The following is a 21,981-nucleotide window of genomic DNA, read 5'->3' as shown; positions in this document are numbered from 1 at the left end:
ATTCAAATCAGAAAACACTATTATTGGCCAACGTTGAAAAAGGACATAGAAGAATATATTAATCTCTGCGATACTTGTCAAACAAACAAATACGACAGAAATCCCGAAAAACCGAAGTTTATGTAACCCCAACACCAACGAAACCACTGGAAATTGTTCACGTAGACACATTCCAAGCAGCAGGACAAAAATTCCTTACCATCAATAGAAAGATCAAACGCTATGAACATTTTAAACGCATTCCTGTTATTCATCACACATCATGGACTACCACATGTGATAATTTCGGACAGTGGAACCGAATGGACTCGTTCAAGAATTCGTGGACACGATCAGCAACCGTTGCGTGCCGTTGCCAACCATCAGACGCATGCGCAGTTAACCGTTGACGCTGCGCAGTTAACAGTTAGAGTTCGTAGATTACGAACGCGCATGCCTCTGATGGTTGGCAACGGTTGCTGATCGTTCTACGAACAAACCTATAAATTGACAAAATATTTTCTTACGTCTGCATCTGCAGTCCATTTCTTACGTCTACGTTTACGCTACGTCAAACAATAAATCCAACTTAAAAACTCCCTCAAAGCTAGTTCCACCGAAATCCACAACACAAGAGTCATTTGTGACTTAACATCGCGAATACGTCTATTGTTATTTATCATTCAGGGTTTTTGTTTTCGTCTGTTTGTTGTCCGTCCGCGAGTCTTTACCCGTTCGTCATCATTTAAAGCATAGGAAATAAGTCGGAAATCTATTTCACGCAACAACAACTGACAGAAAGTGGCTAATGTTCCGATTACGGGTTTTATTATAAAATTTGACGTTACCAAATATATAGAATGTCAAATGTAAGTTTTGCTTCAAAATTTTTGTGCAGAATTACAGCTACATTTGAAGTAGCTTAATAAATTCTTTTATTATTATTGATTTATAAATAAATAAACAAATTATTAAAAAATTCAATAACATATTTTATTTTTGTTATTTTATTCACTTTGACGGAAATCTAAACACAATCATTTCTTTACTGTGTGAATGACGTTAGCTTTGTATGTTTTAAATATTAATTGCCAAAATATAATTATTTACCTTAAAATTTCAAAGCCCAATATAAAATTAGTTGTGAAAACAACTGTTTGTGTAATATAAAGAAACTTCAAAACGCAAAAATTCGACAAAACCCGCAAAAAATTCAACTGACTGACAGCCACAAAAGTAAACAAAGCAGGAAACGTCAAACAAATTGTGCTTAAAATATGAAAACTTAACGAATCGTCTTTTTTGTACCTATCTCTTTTTAATGCACCTGAGTCTAGATGGTTCATAAAAATAACATGTGTTGTTACTTAATAACAAACGGCAGCTGGTTTGTCATGAGTTTCATGCGTGGAAGTGAATGATGCTAGATAAAAAGTATGTGTTTTATCTCTTCAGGTATAGGGCTTTTCATTCACAGTCATTTGTTTCGAGCTTCTGTCATGTGTCACATAATATTAATATATCTACGTCATACGTTATTGGTATACAAACCAAAGACGTATGGCGTAGATATGTTAATATTATGTGACACATGACAGAAGCTCGAAACAAATGACAGTCGATGAAAAGCCCTATTAATGACGCACGGGTAAAGACTCGCGGACTTAACTGTATTTTTTATTTAAACGGACACTGGATCACATCAGTTGAAAGACTTTCATGACGTCATCACTCAAGAACTAACGTCAAAAGCTTCTTTTTGAATTTCGTACCAACGGTATCCATAGGGCTTTTCATCGATTGTCATTTGTTTCGAGCTTCTGTCATGTGTCACATAATATTAATATATCTACGTCGTACGTCTTTGGTTTATTGGGGTGCGTTCGGACGACCATAGCGGCTGGCGGTCAGCAGAAATCGGCTGAGTGGTTGTATCCAGCCGTGATAGGGAAAGCTTAGTAAATCTCTCAGCGGCTGGCTTCCAGCGGTGACGTCTGACAGCTACTGCTGGCACAGCTGTCTAGCCGCTGTGGTCGTCCGAACCTTAGAATATAAAAAAACAGGAAGGAGTCTTTCCTATATCAACAACACCTTAAATTTCTAGCGGAACCGGCCATCTTGAACGTCTGTGGATGACTCATAAGTTTTTGTCAACGAGGTAGAAGGTGTTTGTGTATTGGATCAGCTGTGTGCATAGGCGTACCATCTGGTAAAGCTCCGGTATATGCAATCAATTAACTGAAGTTATTAGTATAATAAAATGTTATTTAACTGACTTTTCAACAAAATATTTTATTAATACGTATTTTCTCTTGATCTGTAGCTGTTTGTTTAACATCAAAGATGTAATAAAATCGTTAAGAATTCCTTTTCTTCCCTTTTTCAAAGGTACGTCACTGGAGATAGAAAGCAAATCTGACAGCTGATCGCCACTTACAACCTCCTTCCTGGCTCGTAGTCATTTCGCATTGTACTCCTTCCTGATTTATTTTATATTCCAAGGTCCGAACGCACCCATTGGATATATCAATAACGTATGACGTAGATATATTAATATTTAGTGACACATGACAGAAGCTCGAAACAAATGACTGTGAATGAAAAGCCCTATTAAACAGAAAATACCCCAACCCAAGTGACAGTGACAGAAGTGACATTCAAAATCAAAATCTCAAACTAATTTATAATTTTTACAGACAAGACAGATGGTTGAATGTGAATGTGGGATAACTTGATCTTAATAAATTGTATGTGATCATTTTTTATTGTTTACCATTGATAAGTATTAGTGGAATATAATATACTAATGAAGTTAATTAAATAAATATATTGTCAGTTTCCATAACAAACGTTTATGTATGTGTGTTAATATATTAAAATATCGATTTTTATTCCACAGAGAACAAAGTAACATAACATTTGGAATGTGAGCTTTGGATAGGATGACACTGTACTAAAAGATTTATTAAGTGACGATGGATGAGGTCTATGACGCCGGGACTTCCTTTGAGAACCTATATCCAGCATTAACACAATGTTTTGCCATTATCATTTGCGGGTATGTACTTTTAAATGAAAAAATCACGTAGGCACGACCGACCGGACATTATTATTATTTAAACACAAGTGACTCATATAAATGACTGTGGATTATAAGGGGTTATAATCTTATGTCTCCATTATCTTATGTTCATGGTTTTCAGGTCTTACTCCATGTCATCCAACCATCTCCACTCCAACCAGTCTTTGACATTTTACAAATCATACAATGTCATATCATTCATTAAGCTCCTCATTCTTCCTGATTCTCCATGCACCTCTTGCCTCTAATGGTGTATCCTCATTGCTAAATTTTTCGTGCATATTGAATTAATGGTTCGTCGCAAGAATTCGCATTGCAAGAATTTGAGTTGCAAATTTTTACCAGTGAGGATGTGGTGCTCAAATGATGTGATCTTTCGCTCGAAAACATTAACTGATGGAGCATGTGCATTGTGTGTGTTGAAAATTCTTGCTTCCAATTTATGCGACGAACCCATCCACACTAGCACAATTTACTTTGAGCACGCAAATATTTGCTACAAACAGCTTGTTCCACACAAATTTTTAAAAGTCGGAGATGCCACACTAGACAGAGTTGAGAAACTCGTGTATCTTGGCAGTAATACCAATTAGAGCTGGGATCCAACTGTAGAAATTAAAATCTGAATAGAACAAGCCCAAACTGCTTTTGTAAAAATGAGAAACTTACATTGCAGTCATGTTCTTGACATGAAAACAACACAACTGGTCAATATAATAAAGAGACGCAAGACACCCTGAAAAATATTATCTTTTACATTTGATCATTCAGGGAAAGATCCATGGTAAATGTGCTCCTGGTAGAAGAAGAACACCATTGTTGTAACTAAGGCAATGGTATGGAAAATCGACTACATCATTATTCAGAGCTACTGTCAATAAAGTCATGATAACGAATACAGGGTGATTGATTAGTGGGGTAAAGCTCAATAGATCCACTATAGTAATAGATAGCAATATAAGTTAATAATAAAAATTGGAGCCAATTTTGAGCTTCACATTTTAAAATTAATTAGAATGTTACAGGTTCAATAACATCGTTAGCAGACCAAACTTATGTTTTTTTTAGATGGAATGCCCTATATTTTATCTTATATTCGAAAATTTCTTAACTTCCACATTACAAAAGTATAAAAGTATGTTATGTTATACAGGGTATTTACAAAGTTATAACCAATTTTCTATGAAAATCGTAACAAGTTCAGCTCCCTGTATAAATAAAAATAAGCACAACAGCAATGGTTCATTAGTGCTATATTTTTTTGTTGATTGTGAAAATTTTTAGGAATGGTTGATATTGCTAATTTTCTTTATATCTAATACAGGGTGAGTCAAAACGCAAGTACATTATTTTCTCAGTAATTTTAAATGGAACACCCTGTATTTTATATCAGTATCGAAAAGTACTGTTACCGTACTACTTTAATTTTTGTATAATATTCCCTATGTCTGAATTTATTAGTTTTCGAGATATTTTCATTTTTCAGAGCAAATTATTAATTAGGGGTCTAAATCTTTCCAAATTTTAAATAAGCCATGTCTGAATTTTTTAAAACTGATAATTTAAGATTACTGAAAAGTAATCTTAAAAAGTTAAAGAAAAAAAAATTTATTAGTAATAAATTTTACAAAAAAAACACAACCACAACATACAACATTTTTGAAACAATTAAAAACTACTTTTGTGTGTAACTGTAACAAATAAAGAAAGAAAAATAATTTATTAGTTATAAATTTTACAAAAAAAAAAACACAAACACAAAATACATTTTGTGAAAACAATTAAAAACTAATTTTGTATGTAAATGTAACAAATAAAGAACGAAAAATAATGTATCAGTAAAAAATTTTACAAAAAAAAACATGAACACAAAATACAACATTTTTGAAAAATTAAAAAGCTACTTTTAGTAGAATATTTTATATATTTAATTACATAAGGTGTTCAAAATGACATGAGTGAATGAGTTACTTACAGTACGAAGCATTTGTAAATTAACACTTTGAAATACACTTTGTATTCTATTTTTAATCCCATCCCTTGTTGTTGGAGGCATTTTATAACATTAATTCTTAACGTAATCCCAAAAAAATCAGTTCAGTTTATTAAATTCTGGTAATCTGGGGGGCCACGCTACTGGTTCATTGAAAAATGAAAATATCTCGAAAACTAATAAATTTAGACATAGGTAATGTTGTATACAAATTACAGTACGATAATGGTACTTCTCAATCATCATCAGTAGCTCGACAACCCTTTTTTGGGTCCTAGCTTGTTCTAGGATTTTCCGCCATTCTGTTCTGTTCCTTGCTTTGTTCTTCCAGTGGGTAATCTTAAGTGTTTTCAGATCTTGTTCCATGTATCTAAGGGTCGGTATTTCCAACCGCACTTAAGCCAAAGCTTACTTTAAGCCTGAGCTTAAGCTTAGATGCCTGTATTTCCAATTCAATTTGAAGCTTAAGCGTAGGCCTAAACTAAATAATTTTAAGCTCGCGCGGGAGTTGGTTTAAGCCTTTGCTCAAAATTTATTTTCTGTTTTTTGAGGTTATTTCTATAGATTAATAATTATAGAGTTATTTTGAAAGCCAACTTTTACGTAATAACGTTGTTATTGGATTATTAACGATTATTAAAATTCTTATTCCTTTTGAAAGGTGTAGACACCTGAAAATTATTTATTTCTACAATGCTTGGTATATTTATTTTACAAAAGTAAACATACATTCCAATTTGACATTATAAGGAATATATGCAATAAACAGAATTACAAATACGGATCTATTGCTTATGCAAAATAACAATAAAAATTAAAACCAGAGAAAATATAGACAATAAACTCACAACACATGTATCATGTACACAAAATTAAGTGAAGTAACATTGATACAGATGAAAATATAAATTAAGTGACATTGATACAGATGAAAATATAAAATTAAATATCAACAGTATTGGTTTTTACCTCAGAACAGTTAGTTCTGACATTTTAACGTATTCAGAGATACCAAACCAATTAACTTTACAGTTGAGGATCAGTTTAGTTAAGGAAATGATGGAAATACGGCACCCAGCTTAAGCTTTTCCTTAACTTTTGACACAGACTTAGCTAAGCCAAAGCTTAAGTAGTTGTTGAAATACCGGCCCTAAGTTTGGGTCTTCCCTTTGACCTTCTCCCTACTGGTGTTTGCTTCATTATGTTTTGGTGTTTCGTTCTCCAACATTCGTTCAACATGGCCCATCCAGCACAGAGATCTGATCTTTGTGGATGTTGTGACGTCGGGTTCGTTGTATGCTGCGTATAGTTCAAAATTATATCTTCTGTGCCATACGTCATTTTCTTTCACCTCCTTATATATGTGTCTAAGGATTTTTCGTTCAAACATACCTAATAAGTTCTCATCGCTTTTCGACAGTGTCCATGTCTCTGATCCATATATAAGGACCGGTTTTATCAGGGTTTTGTATATTTTGCATTTGGTTTTTCTCGTGATGTTGTTGGATCTTAGATGTTTAATGAGTCCATTATATGTTTTATTAGCAATATGTATTATTCTCTTAACTTCTTCGCTGAAATTGTTATCTGCGGTAACTAGTGAACCTAGATATGTAAAAATTTTTACGCTTTCGATGTTATAGTCTCCTATTGTCAGATTCTGTAGGTTTCTTTGGCCTGTCAATTTGCTGGCCTTCATGTATTTGGTTTTTATTTCATTAATATTTAGGCCACTGTTTTGTGCCGCTCTTTCTATAGCATAAAATGCTTCTATCATTTCTCTTTTGCTTCTGGCTATGATATCAACATCATCTGCAAATGCCAATATTTGTACACTTTTTGTTATTATTGTTCCTCTGGTGTTGACTTTTGACTCTCTAATGTGATGTTGAATAGAATACAGGATAGGGCATCTCCCTGTCTTAGGCCCGTTCTAACATGGATTGTATCTGTTTTGAATTCGAACCCTGCTTTGTACTTTAAGTATTTCTTTTACTATATCAATGAGATGAGTTGGAATATTAAACTCTTTCAGGGCGTTGATCAGAAATTCTCGATGAATACTATCATAGGCACTCTCAAAGTCAATGAAGAGATGATGTGTTTCTATATTAAATTCACTAGTCTTTTCCAAGATTTGTCTCAAAACGAAGATCTGATCTATTGTGGACTTCTGCCTGCAGAAACCACATTGATATTCCCCAACTATTTGTTCCGCATATGGTCTCAATCGCTTGTATACTTTTCAATAGTGATATAAACAGGTTGTTCCAACAGGTTGTTCCATTTAAAATTACTGATAAAATAATATATTTGCATTTGGACGCACCCTGTATTCGATATAAAGAAAATTAGCAATGTCAATCATTTTTAAAAATTTTGACAATAAATAAAAAAAGATGGCATCAATAAACCATTGCCGTTGTGCTTATTTTTATTTATACAGGGAGCTGAGTTTGTTACTATTTTCGTAGAAAATTGGCTATAACTTTGTAAATACCCTGTATATCATAACAGACCTTTATATTTTTGTAATGGGAAAGTTAAGGAGATTTCGATTATAAAGTAAAATATAGGGTGTTCCATTTAAAAAAACATAAGTTTGGTCTGCCACGATGTTATCAAACACCCTGTAACATTCTAATTAATTTTAAAATGTGAAGCTCAAAGTTGGCTATAATTTTTGTTATTAACTTTTTTTGCTATCTATTACTATAGCGGATCTATTGAGCTTTACCCTACTAATCAATCACCCTGTATAGTAGCCAACATGATATCCAGCGATTGATAATGGTCTTGGAACTACAAGAAGAAGAATGTAATTGGCCTATAATTCTGGCATTCCCTCTTATCTCCTTTTTTATATATTGGCTGTATAAGCCCAACTGTTGATTCCTCCAGACTCCAGCATTTGCTCCTTCGTCCATATTAGTTATTAGGTGATGAATTCTTCCCCAGAGTTTGGATCCTCCATGCTTTAATAACTCTGCCGAAGCTCAATCTGTTTTTTTCACTTGATTATTTTTTAGTCTCTTTATTATACTTTCTTTGAAAACCTATATCCAACATTAACACAATGTTTTGCCATTATCATTTGAGGGTATGTACTTTTAAATAAAATCATGTAGGCACAACCAGACGGTAGAGTCCTTTTTTTATTATTTAAACACAATTGACTCATATAAATTACTGTGGATTATAAGGAGCTACACAATGAATTTTTTAGGGAAAATATTAAATTTATCTATTATCTGCATACGAAGGGTCCAGAGGAAAACATGATAAGCTGCAATTTATTAATTTTAGGATTTTACAAAAGTCTAAGTCATCCCTACAAAATGTATACATTCTACAGGAAAATAAGCTGTTAACTACCATGATTATGCCAGTCAAAAATATACATACAGGGAAAGATAACCACAAGCTGTCCAGGGAAATAACTTGATACAAAAATACATTTGATTGTGTCATTTTTATTTGGTGATGAATCCTGTCATTTCTACACCATCATTTACTTTTTACTGTTTGTTTCTTTTACGGGTTTACTGCAACTATCTTCTGAGAATTATAAGGATATATAAAGCTCATATTATTGATATTAAAATATTTCTGGTTTCCAAAGTTTAGTATTTACCTATTTCATTTCCTATTACCATGATTGGTAGGTAAACCTATAATAGAAACAATAATTATTTCAAAATAATTTAACAGTTTTCATATTAATATGGTTTGAAGGGTTTTTACTCTTCCTGTAAAATTAGCAAAATGGTGGTTATTATATTATGTTTTTCCACTGGACCCTTCATATGATGTTACAGCACTCTTCCCTGTTTTTAAACCAGGAGAACTAAACTCAAAAAGACAGATTCACACACAATAATAATGTCACTAGAAAAATTACCAGATTCATCTTCTTTTTGGTTGATCACAGGGGCGGCTGTGGCAGGGAGGCGCTTGGGGCACTGCCCTCCCACTAGCTCATGTAATGTAGTAGATATCTCATACAATTTATGTTTAATGAATTGTTCTTTCTTTAAAATTCTAATAAATATTCAGTCGATGCGACGCGACGCTCCAAAAAGTTTAGAAATATAAATTGACAGCGTTCACCCGCACCATTGATTAAAAACTACTACACAGTGTAATTTTTAATTATGCCCTCACCCGAGGAAGGGCTCTTCTCCGAGCGACCGAGCTCAGCTCACTGTTGTCAAGTTAGAAAAATATCGTTCGCTAGATGATGACTTGCCGTGTGCGATATAAGAAATATCCTCAGATGCAGGTACTAACTGGCAACGTTGCGGTATATGGCTTAGCAGTCGGTATCGCACCAGTATACTTCTCCTAGGACACAGCCCGAGCGTAGTTTTCGGTCTGTTAAGTGTACAATTCTCAATTCTGACTTCATTATTGTCGATATCCAATAATTCGATATGGCAACAAATATTAATAGTGTAAGTTTTATTAAGACAAATACATTGGACTTTGAAAAACGTTTAAATATAAAACAACTAGGACCTCCTAGACCAAAATTGGACATTATTCAGGCGGGACAAAGTGGTAATAGAAATTTTAATCGTAAATTCAATGAGAAACATTATTTGTTAGCAGACTGGTTATGCGGTTGTGAGGAGACAAATCGCTTCTATTATTTTAAGTGTTTATTGTTTTCACCACAAGTGGACGAGGCTTGGACAATCCGGGGTGTAAATGATATTAAACATCTCTCAGAGAAAATTAAAAAACATAATGTTTGCTCCAAACACATCCACTATTGTGTTGAATACCAATTATTAGGGTCAATAAATATTCAATCACAGTTAGATTCGGCTTTAAGAAGATCAATAAAGGAACATAACGAGATAGTGACCAAAAACAGGTATGTTTTAAATAGAATAATCGACTGTATTAAATTTTGCGGAGCGTTTGAATTAGCTTTAAGAGGTCACGATGAAAGTGTGACATCTACGAATCCTGGAGTATTTAGGGGACTTATCAACTTAATGGGAAAAGTTGACACGATATTGGCAAAACATTTAACCGAAAATAATACAACATTATTGGGAACTTCAAAAATTATTCAAAACGAACTCCTGGATTCAATGTTATGTGTAGCTCGTGAATTAATAAGCAAAGAGGTAGAAAGGGCTCCTTATGTGGCAATCGAGACTGATGAGACTACTGACGTTTCCGTTCAAGATCAAATGGTTTTAATTTTGAGATATACCCTTGGCAACCAAATCTTTGAACGTTTTTGGGGATATTTTTTACCTGATTTTTATAATGCAGAGGGCATTAGTAGGTGTATTTTGGAGCAATTGAATAATTTAAACTTAAACCATACTCCTAATAAGTTAATTGGCCAAAGTTATGATGGCGCCGCTATCATTTCAGGCAAAATCAATGGAGTTCAAGAAATAATTCGACGTTCTTTTCCGTATGCTCATTTTATCCATTGTTATGCACACCAGTTTAATTTGATTGTCTCGAAGGCAGCTTCTGAGCACAAAATGGTAAAAGTTTTTTTTGCTAACTTAGCTGGGTTTTCGTCTTTCTTTTCTCGTTCTCCGAAACGCATAAATGTACTGAACAATGTTGTAAAGAAACGTCTCCCCCGGGGATCGGATACTCGGTGGACATTCAACAGCCGAGCAGTAATCACCATATTCAGTCACAAAGACGATCTCATGCAATGTTTTGAACAAATCATTGAAAACGAACGAGATGCTCAAACCATTCAACAAGCTTCGGGCTTACTTATGTTATTAAAAGATGATATGTTTTTATACTGGCTGAATTTCTTTAATAATATTATGCCGTACGTTGAGATTCTTTATAAACAACTGCAAATGAGAGCCCTAGATCCTCCAAGAATTCAAATATTTATACAGGAATTTAAAAATCAAATTCAAACTATCAGGGATAACATAATAATTGATGACAATAGTCCAAGCGTTTCGACTGGGAAAAGAAAACGAACCCAGGAAAATAACAACGTGACGGCGAAAGAAATTTGTGATCTAATAAGGGTCACTATTGAGGATCAACTTTCTTTCACGGCCCATTTAACTCTTGCAGCACTATTCGATCCCAAATTATTTCCAGACTATAAACTTATTTTTCCCAAAGAAAAACTGAAGATTGTTTTGCAACATTATCCGTTTGTAGATGCCACCAAATTAAAATCGGAGCTATGTGTACTATACGCTAGGACTGACTTTGGAACGGCGAGTGGTCTCGTGCCATTGCTTGAGGTTTTTGTTGAAAACAATCTTACTGATTTGTTTTCAGAGTCCATTAAATTAATTAACATTGCATGCACAACTCCTATGACAACAGTAGAAGCAGAGAGATCCTTTTCAACCCTAAAGAGTATAAAACCATTTCTGCGGAATACGATGTCAGAAGAACGACTCAATGCCCTAGCGATGCTGTCCATTGAAAAACAATTAATATCTAACTGCCACAAATTTAACGAACTCATCATTGACCATTTTGCAAGCCAAAACACACGTCGCACTGAACTGAATTATAAATCCTGCGTCTAAAATACAATAGTGCTAATTAAAAACTGTTCAGGGCATAAGACATTTTTTTTTTATATTGGAGTGGTGATGTGCTTGGAAGTATTGTGAACTTATAACTACTAATAAACATGGACTATTGACTAGGCGAGGGAAAGGAATGAGCTAGAGAGAGCGTTTGAGTCTGTGAGAGAAATGGCAGAAAAGATGGTGATGGATGAGCAATGGTGGGATAACATCCACAACTATGTGAGAAAGGTGCTGTCGATAAAAGAGAAGGTAGAGGTAGGAAGAAGGAGTGGTTGACATCATAGTGGTAAAGGACGTGGTGGTCGGATGAGTGCGAGAGACGGAAGCTGATGCGTGATGACGAGCGACTGAGAATCGGGCAAAAGAAGGACATCGGGGAGAAGTTATGCTCGAACGAGCGATTCCACTCTGATGCCCTAGTATGAAAGGGGTGGGGTTTAGCTGGTCCCGGCCACATCGCAGTTACGGAGGGTAGGGAGGTCCGACTTACGGCCAAAGTGGTCGACTTAACACTGATGAGGGTTTAGCTCAGGCGTCTGTTAGCAGATTCCCCACCTAGTGATGAATAAAAAAGGCTATTTACTAGAATCCTTAGATACATGGGTAATTTTGTAGCTACTAGCAATATTTATCTTTTACTAACATTTTTTCGGTGTTCATAATTTTGTATTTGCCGCTCAAAATAAAAGTGCCCCACCGATATTTTTACTCACGAGCCGCCACTGGTTGATCATATCGATCTTCGTCAGTAATCCATAAATATTATATTATACTAACATGTTGCTAAAGAGTTCTAAAAACAACTGTTTTTTTTTATATAAATGCAGACTTAAAATTAAAATAATAACGCGGAAAACACAAAAAACGCAGATATAACTTGACTTATCAATTTTAAATGCCATTAGTGTTAAAATTTGATAAATGCCAATAGTGTCAAAATTTCATAAGTTAATGGAGTAAACTTGTCTGTGGTTGGACCAATTACAAACAAGCATTATAGAACAGTAAATTTAAATTACTCCTTCTAGTTTAAAAACGAGGTATAGTAAAGATCAAACATTTTCTTTGATGCATGCACCATACATTAATACTCGGGGCTAATTAGCAAAATTCATGGAAAAGTTATTTACCAGCAATTTTATTGCTGGAATCGAATTATAACATCCTATATATTAATAATATAGGTATGCAAAGTCCGCAGATAGTGTGCTACTTTTTTTATAAACAAAATGGCGCCGACAAATCGTATTTTTTTCAATTATTGCTCTATAACTCCGAATATTTTAACTTTATAACAAAAACACCCAAATAAAAATTCACCGCAATTAAATTCTGCATAGAGATATGTTTTTCCCGATTTGCTCCGACGAAAACTTTCCTCGGAAAATGCGGGTTTTCCCAACAAAATCTCTAATTTTCAAATAAAGTTTTAGGTAAGTAATTATTAATCAATAATTAAATAACTTAGTGACATCAAAGCTTTCTTGGTATAGATTGAACTTCCAGAAGCCAGTGAAAATTAAATGAATATTTTAGCAACAATTCAATTGTTAATTAATAATTTACGATCGCAATAATAACCAAAATAATCATGATACATTGATCAAACTTATAAAGATGAGACATGCTTATTTAATATTTTATCGACAAAATATAAATTTTCCGTTTTTTTTGCATAATCTTTAAATTTTGAAAAAAAAATAGTTATAATACGCTGGTCTAATTAGTAAAGTACAAAGAAAGGTTATTTATCAGCAATTTTATTGCTGAAGTCGAATATTAGGATCCTTTATATTAATAATATAGGTATGCAAAGTCCGCAGATAGTGTGTTACTTTTTTTATTAACAAAATGGCGCCCCCAAATCGTGTTTTTTTTTCAATTATTGGTCTATAACTCCGAAGATTTTAACTTTACACCAAAAACACTGAAATTAAAATTTCATCCCAATCTAATTCTACATACAGGAATGTTTTTCCTGATTTGCTCCGACGAAAATTTTCCTCGGAAAATGTGGGTTTTCCCAACAAAATCTCAAATTTTCAAATAAATTTTTTGGACAAGTAATTATTCATCAATAATTAAATAACTTGGTGAAATAAAAGCTTTCTTGGTATGCATTATAACTGCAGAAGCCGGTGAAAATTAAACGAATATTTTAGCAACAATTCAATTGTTAATTAACAATTTACAGTCGCAATAACAACCAAAATAATCATGAGACATTGATCAAACTTAGAAAGATTATAAAGATGTGATGCCTATTTCATATTTTGTCGACAAAATATAAATTTTTCATTTTTTGCATAATCTTTAAATGTTAAAAAAATAGTTATAAACAAATTAACATTTCTGAGAAATTGTTTATTATATTATAATTTTAAAAAATACTTAAAATGCGTATTTCAATGGTCTTGAAAATGAATGCTTTAAAAAAAATTTCCAACCATTTGCAAAAAAGTTATGAAACAGAAAAGTAAACATACGATTACTTCGTTGTTTATAATTTGTTTTAATTGTTTCAAAGCTTAAAAGTGAGGTTATTGTACAAACTAATGACTCTCAAAAAATAACAAACATTAGTTCAATGGTTATATTTTAATCAAAGATTAAAAATGTTTTTTTTTGTAATTTTTAGCGCGAAAGTAGGCTTGATACAGAGCCGGAGATGTTCACTCGAAGCGCCTGACACGCATTAAACTAGAGCGAGTTGTGTGTGTGGACGGGTATAATACATAATACATAGCTACGGTACTGTATTAGTCTACTTTCGCGCGTGTAAATTACAAAAAAAAATATTTATAATCTTTAATTAAAATATAACTACTAAACTAATAACCGATATTTTTTGTAAGTAATTAGCTTGTACTTTAAACTCACTTTTACGCTTTGAAAGAATTAAAAAAATTATAAACAACGTAGTAATCGTATGTTTACTTTGCTGTTTCATAACTTTTTTGCAAATGGTTGGAAAAAAGTTTTAATGCATTCATTTTCAAGATCTGTGAAATACGCATTTTACATATTTTTTAATATTAGAATATAATAAAAACTTTCTGAGAAACGTTAATTTGTTTATAACTATTTTTTTTAACATTTAAAGATTATTCAAAAAAATTAAAAATTTATATTTTGTCGACAAAATATTAAATAGGCATCTCATCTTTATAAGATTTCAAAGTTTGATCAATGTATCATAATTATTTTGGTTATTATTGCGACCGTAAATTATTAATTAACAATTAATTTGTTGCTAAAATATTCGTTTAATTTTTACCGGCTTCTGGAACTATAATATAAACCAAGAAAGCTTTTATGTCACCGAGTTATTTAATTAGTGGCAGATAATTACTTATCTAAAACTTTATTTGAAATTTAAAGATTTTGTTGGGAAAACCCGCATTTTATGAGGAAAGTTTTCATCGGAGCAGATCGGGAAAAACATGTCTTTATGCAGAATTTAATTTCGGTGAATTTTTATTAGCGTGTTTTTGGTGTAAAGTTAAAATGTTCGGAGTTATGGAGCAAAAATTGAAAAAAACACGATTTGGGGGCGCCATTTTGTCAATAAAAAAAAGTAGCACACTATCTGCGGACTTTGCATACCTATATTATTAATATATATAATCATAAGTTTCGATTCCAGCAATAAAATTGCTGGTAAATAACTTTTCCCAAAAATGGCCTATTCTCATATAATCAGCCCAGACTATAAATAATAATCTATATTACTAAGAGGTGTGTGATAGGAACAGTTTGATATTTTTTTTTCTGGAAGATGGTTGATGGTAATAATATAATTATGGAGGTAGTTAATCCTGACACTGCTTAATACTACATCAAATTTTAGATTCAATATATTTCTTACTACTTATTCCAATATGGGATATTTTCTTCTTCCTCTTTATAAGTTTTAGGGTAGTATTTAACAAGTTTATACCTCTGTAATTTTCTGGCTATTTTTATCTCCTTTTTTGAATAGTTTATAATTATGTTCATTATTAATGTTGTCAGTTGTTCAGTCATTGCTTCTCTACAGTATTTCAGTAATTCGTTTGGTATTCTGTCTTTACCTGCAGCTTTTCTATTCTTCAGCTTTTCAAGTATTTTTTTAATGTCCTGCGCATTTATATTAACTTATTCATTGGTGGTAACTTCTGGTGTTTCCAGTTCCAATGTCATTTGTCTTTCCTCTAGATAGAGCGTGTCAGTCAGTCCCTGTATCCTATATGTTTTGGTTCTATTAGTTCTTTTACCTCCATTCTTTGACCTCTTATAAAGTGCTATATTTCTTTTTCAGACCAGTTCCCAGTGATCCTTTTTTATTCTTCTTACAAGTGTACCTGTTTTGTTTCTTATTATCTCGTAATTACTGTATTCTTCTTGTGTCTTGGTTTATTTCAAGTAAGCTTTGTTCTTTTTTTACATTTTTTTTTTCACTTCTGTACAAACTCATGGAGTTTTACAAAATCAAGAACTTCTTATCTACAGTTTATTCACATGGCTTATGCACTAGATGTAAACAGTAGTTGAGAGTGATGTCGTCATCAGCAACGAACGAGATGGTTATTTGGTTGTGATTTGGATAACGGTTACTTGTATAATGCCGTATATTATTAATTAATTTAATTATTACGTTGACGGACAGAACGTCTATAGACGTCTCATTTTCTTTCATGTAATGTGACACAACGTCTATAGGCGACATTTTTAAAATAGCGAGTTGTGACAACAAATCGGTGTCAAAAAATGTCACATTACATCTACAGGTGCAAATGAAATGTGACACGACGTCCAAGGTCATCGTCCACATGTTTACAAAAACTGTTAAAAAAACTCATGGTTTCCATAAACTATAAGCGGTAAAAGAAATTCAGGAATCTCCCTATTCTACTTTGCAAAATGTATATAGTGTCACAACACTTGCTTATACATTTGTCGCACTGTCCATCAACGTGTTAATATGAGTATTTTTTCACCATCTATGTATTCGGTGGTTACACTAATTTTTTTTATTTATTTATTTATTTATTTATTTATTGCTAATTTACAATCTACTTCAATACAGTAATAAGTAAATATGATGAATGTTCTTGGCTTGTGGCAGGTGTGGTCCATTGACGACTCTCTGGAATTTACCTAGCAGCTAGGTCTTCTGGCCAAAGTCTTTTCAGACGTCTGTCAACCAGTGGGGGGTTGAATAATTCGTCTATGAGATGGTTTGGATGGTCTGTGCTGCGATTCATGTATCTTCTGGAGTGGTCAGCAATCACATCATTAATGAAGGGGATATTGAGGTCTGCATGAAGGGTTTGGTTTGACACATACCATGGGGCGTTAGCTAACATACGAATAGTTTTTGACTGGAATGTCTGTAGTATTTTGGTGTTGGATGGTTTGCTACAGCCCCACAGCTCGATTCCGTATGTCCACACTGGTTTGAGTATTGTTTTATAGATGGTCAGTTTGTTTTCTAATGAAAGTTGCGATCTTCTGTTGATTAGCCAGCTCATATTTTTAACTTTTAGGTCAAGGTGTCGTCGTTTGGCTGCAATATGTGATTTTCAAGTAAGTTTTTCGTCTAGATGAAGGCCCAGGTACTTTACTTCTGTTTTTATTGGTATAGGTGAATTATTTGTGAAATTTACTTGACAAGACTTGTTTGTGTTGACGTTTATTTTCCAGCATTTAAGCCAGTCTTCTAGTTCACTGAGATGATTTTGCAATTTGTTAAATGCTAATATTTCGTTGATGTCTGATGCTAGTATACCAGTGTCATCCGCAAATGTTGCCATTAGTGTATTTTCGCTAATAGGAATATCAGCAGTGAAGATTTGGTAAAGGAATGGGCCAATTACACTGCCTTGAGGTACTCCGGATTTTATTTGGTGGTAGTTGGATAGAGTACCGTCGTATTTAACGTGGAAGTATCTGTCGGACAAGTATGATTTAAGGAAGAGGTAGATTTGGTCAGTTAGCTGAGTTTTTATTTTAAAGAGAAGACCCTCGTGCCACACTCTATCAAATGCTTGCTGTATATCGAGGAATGCTGATAGACAGATTTGTTTCCCTTCTAGGCTCTCTTTTATTCTATTGACTAATCTATGGCACTGTTGTATGATTGAGTGATTTGAGCGAAAACCAAACTGATGATCTGGGATAAGGTTTTCTATAGGTATTATTGTTTCTATTCTGTTAAGGATTAACCTTTCGAAGACTTTTGATAAAGTCGGAAGGAGACTTATAGGTCTGTACGAACTGGCTTCAGTTAGAGGTTTACCAGGTTTAGGTATCATTATAATTTGTGCATACTTCCATTGCACTGGAAAATAGCATAGTCTCAGGAGGCTATTAAGAATAATGGTTATTAAGACAACACCTTTTCTTGGGAGTTTTTTAAAGATTTCGACAGTTATAAGGTCAAATCCTGGAGCTTTATAAGGGTTAAGCAGGTTGATTTCGTTACGGACTTCGTTTGGTGAGAAGTATTTTAGTGGTAATGATAGCTGACAGGGTGCATTGAGGAAGTCTCTAATTTGCTCGTCGCTAATATCGTTGGCCTGTGGGGTGGAGAAGACGGTTGATAGATGTTCTGCAAATCTGTTGGATTTTTCTATATCTGATCGAGCCGTTTTCCTAATTGGTGATTTCATTACTACCGGCTTTTTGAATTTCTTTGTGGCTTTTCAAAGAGAGTTGTCGTCAAGAGAAAGGTTTGTGACATATCTTTCAAAGGATTCGTTTTTGGCTGTTTGGATAGCGGAATGAAGTCTGTGTGTGAGTCTGTTTAGATTTGTTTTATCTATCGCGTTTCTTGTTCTTTGCCATTTGCGACGGGCTCTTCTTCTCTCTTCTACTAGTGTTCTAATGTGGAGGGGTATACTATACCTTTCATCAATGGTCTTTTCCTTTACAGGGGTAGCTTTCCAAGCGGCCTGTTGTATTTGTTCCGTTAAATATTTTACAGCTTCTTCAATATCGTTTTTGTGCTTGAGTCGAATGTCAAGAGATATTTTTTCATTGATTTCTTCTTTGAATTGAACCCAATTCGTGTTACTGGAACATAGCCTTGGTGCAAGAGTTTTCCAAATTATATTGGTACTTAAGTAGTTTTAATGTAGATCAAAACTGGGGGTGATGTCGCTGTGTATTTCAGGTATTCCCTTAGTTATAGCAAAGTCTAACAGATCAGGAATTTTGTTGTTATCAGTGGGCCAGTATGTGGGGGTACCAGTTGTTAGGTATTTCAGGTTATTATCTTGTATGATCTTTAATAGATTTCTGCCTTTTGGAGATATCAGTCTTGCTCCCCAGGTTGTATGTTTTGCATTCCAGTCCCCTGCCACTAGGAAATGTGAGCCAAGTTGTTCAAAAAACTCTCTGTATTCCTCCAGATTGATGGTGTGGCGTGGTGGGCTGTAGATAGAAGCTATTGTTAATGGAAAGGTGAGCGCATGTACTTTTATGATAGTACTCTGAATTTTGTTGGTGATATATGGAGCAATTTCGTAGTGTTTTATAGCTTTACGAATTATTACAACTGAACCAGCATGGGCTGTTCCATCTGGATGGTTTGCGTAATAGACAGAGTAGTGTGGAATTTTTATAAAAGACCTCTCAGTTGTGTGACTCTCGGATATAAGTAGGATGTCTATTTTGTTTAATTTTAGAAATAGTATAATAGTCGAGGAAATGAAGCATTTTGGCTCGCAATTTTTTCGTCCAGCATGGATTTACTTGAAATTTTCACAGAATGTAGGGAATAGTCCAAGGATTATTTTCTATATCATGCCGCTGTACGCTAAAACCTTGGGGGTGGTTGCCACCCCATCTCGGGGGCGGGAATTTTTTATTACATTTTATCTATGTAAATCGATGTAAAAAGTGATTATAAGAAAAAAATGTTTTTTACATTTTCTTCGTAAAACTAATATTTTTCGAGTTATTCGCGCTTGAAAGTAACAGTTTTTCGATGAAAAAATCGACTTTTTTAGAGAATTTTTTGAGAATACCTCGAAAAATATGTATTTAATCAAAAAAACTGTCGATATCAAAATTGTATCTTTTAGTAACACAAACCAAATTGTTTTTCTGTAATATCGCTAAGACCAATACAAACCGAGATACGGCATGTTAAAAGTTAGCTTTTTTCGTCAAATGCGTAATTTGAAATATTCAAAGTAAAATAACGGAAAAACTTTGCATTTTTCGAGAAAAGCTTAAATAATCTTTTTTCAAGTATACAGTTAGGCCTTTCAAAAAAAAAATAATAAAAAGTTCCTAGTCTGAAAATTAAGCGACTTATGATTAGAAAAAAGTCGGTACCTGCTTTTCTCTATGAAAAAATCAGTGAAAACAACCCCCTAACTACCCTCCTGATTAAAAATTGGTCTTCACCTTTCTGTAATTCCTTTTATATTTGTATTATTAATACATCCAAGAAGTTTGACCTATTTAAAAGGCCTAGTTTTAGAAAAATTGGAGTTTAAAGAAAAATTAATTTTTTGTAATTTCCCATTTTTCACCTTTTACTTCAAAATATCTCCGAAAATACCAGAGATACAAAAAAATGATACATTAGCAAATTGTAGCTTCTTTAATAACTAAAATTCCCTTGTGAATAGATTTTCATAACAGTGGACAGTTCGCGAGATATAGCTGTTTAAAACCTCTATTTACGAGCAAACACCCCCTTATTCGAGCCCTTTAAACCCACCCTAATTAAAAACTGAGGGATCTTACGGAATTTAGTTGACACAGTCTTATAACTCTTCAAAAATCCTACAAAGTCATTTTTGAAAAATCTGTTCACCGCCAAAAATGAAGGAGTTCTGTTTATAAAACGAATTTTTTTTTTCGAAAAATTCGGATAGGCCGCTTATGGATAATTTTCAATGTATGTATAATACCACAGAACCGGTTCGTATACTGGAAGATGACTAAAAAACTATTTGTATTTGTATTTTTACATATTTGTAAATTCGTATTTTTGTGTAACTAAATGTTTTTGTAATTCTTTAATTCTACTTCTTCTTCTGTATAGAGCTATTAAAATATCTACTTATAAAAACTGTAGTGTTATTAAGGGTGGTTTTTAAGGGTTGAAGTATTATGATATTATATCCTAAAGTATAAAACAATAATTATTTAACCAATCAAAACCAAATTTTACCCATATTAATGTATAAAATATTTTTATATCATTTTTGACAATAAGGGGTTGATTACACCCCTAAAATTAATCAACGCCCTTAAGCATGATATAGAATATAAAGTACAGGGTGAGATGATCCTAATCCCAAATTTTTATGTAAATCGATGCAAGCCGAAATTATTCCTTTAGGATAAGTAAATTTTTTATATATAGCTCCAACAAGGGTGGTTTTAAGGGTTGAAATATTATGATAGTATATCTTAAAGCATAACACATTCATTATGTAACTAATAAGAACCAAATGTTGACAATATTAAAGTTTAAAATGCTATTTTATAATTTGTTACCACTAGGGGTAGTTTTCACACTTACAAAACCAAAAGCGTACAACGGCTCAATATAGAAAATGAACTAGAGGGTGTAATGAGCCTAATCCCAAATTTTTGTACAAATCGATGCTCGACGAAAAAATTGCGAGGTTTTGCCATTTTTTCAGCTTCATTTCCTCGACTATAATTTCTTGCACATGGTTTGTTAGACCATTTGCGTTCCACTCTGCTATTCTAAGTGAGTTAGCCATTACGACGTTCTATTTATCACTGTTGTAAGCATGCTTAGTATCATGTTGTTTTGGTTTATCAATTGTGCAAACATATTTTTAAATTCGTTGAGGAATTCTGAAGTTTATTTGAAAGGTCTGAATTATTGTTGTTGTCTTGTGAAGAAGTATTAGTTGCTTCAAATTGAGCATATGTTACATGTGATTGGTGTATGTGGTGAGCATTAGTGCTTTTATTATTTAGGCTTGCAACTCTAGGTATAGGAATGCTGCTTGTTATATTTTTGTTTTTCGAATTTACTAGGTCTTTATATATAGCACATCCTTTATAGTTTGCTGGATGATTGCCATTACATAAGGCACATGTTGCTGGTGTGTCGCATGCTTTTTTGCAGGTTTTTGTGGCATGTGATCCACCGCATTTAACACAGGCGAATGGCCTCAGGCAGTAACTTTTTGAGTGGCCGTATTTTTGACACCTTGTGCATTGTACTATTGTATTTTTTATTCTAGGTGGTTCTACTGTTATTATGCAGTTTCGTAGGACTTGTAGGTTAAATATTTTTTTGTTGTTTTCATTTGGCTCTATATCGACAAAGAATAACGGCAATGGTTCTTTGGTAACTCTTTGTCTAACATTAATTATGTTGCGAACTTTAA

General features: G+C 33.3%; 1 protein-coding gene across 1 annotated transcript in view; it reads left to right on the top strand.

The window, feature by feature from the left end:
• Positions 1-2,611: 2,611 nt before the first annotated feature.
• The window catches only part of LOC114341748 (integral membrane protein GPR155), a 116,722-nt gene continuing 97,352 nt past the window's right edge, over positions 2,612-21,981 (top strand). Inside the window, exons 1-2 of the mRNA XM_028292561.2 lie at positions 2,612-2,726; positions 2,879-3,037. Coding sequence (XP_028148362.2) covers positions 2,955-3,037 — 83 coding nt within the window. The 5' untranslated portion in view covers positions 2,612-2,726; positions 2,879-2,954. The remainder of the gene's footprint in view (positions 2,727-2,878; positions 3,038-21,981) is intronic.

Source organism: Diabrotica virgifera, chromosome 7, assembly GCF_917563875.1.
Source record: "Diabrotica virgifera virgifera chromosome 7, PGI_DIABVI_V3a".
Classification (NCBI taxonomy): Eukaryota; Metazoa; Arthropoda; class Insecta; order Coleoptera; family Chrysomelidae; genus Diabrotica; species Diabrotica virgifera.
The sequence above is the reverse complement of the archived record's forward strand: the minus strand, read 5'-3'. Positions and strand labels throughout refer to the sequence as shown.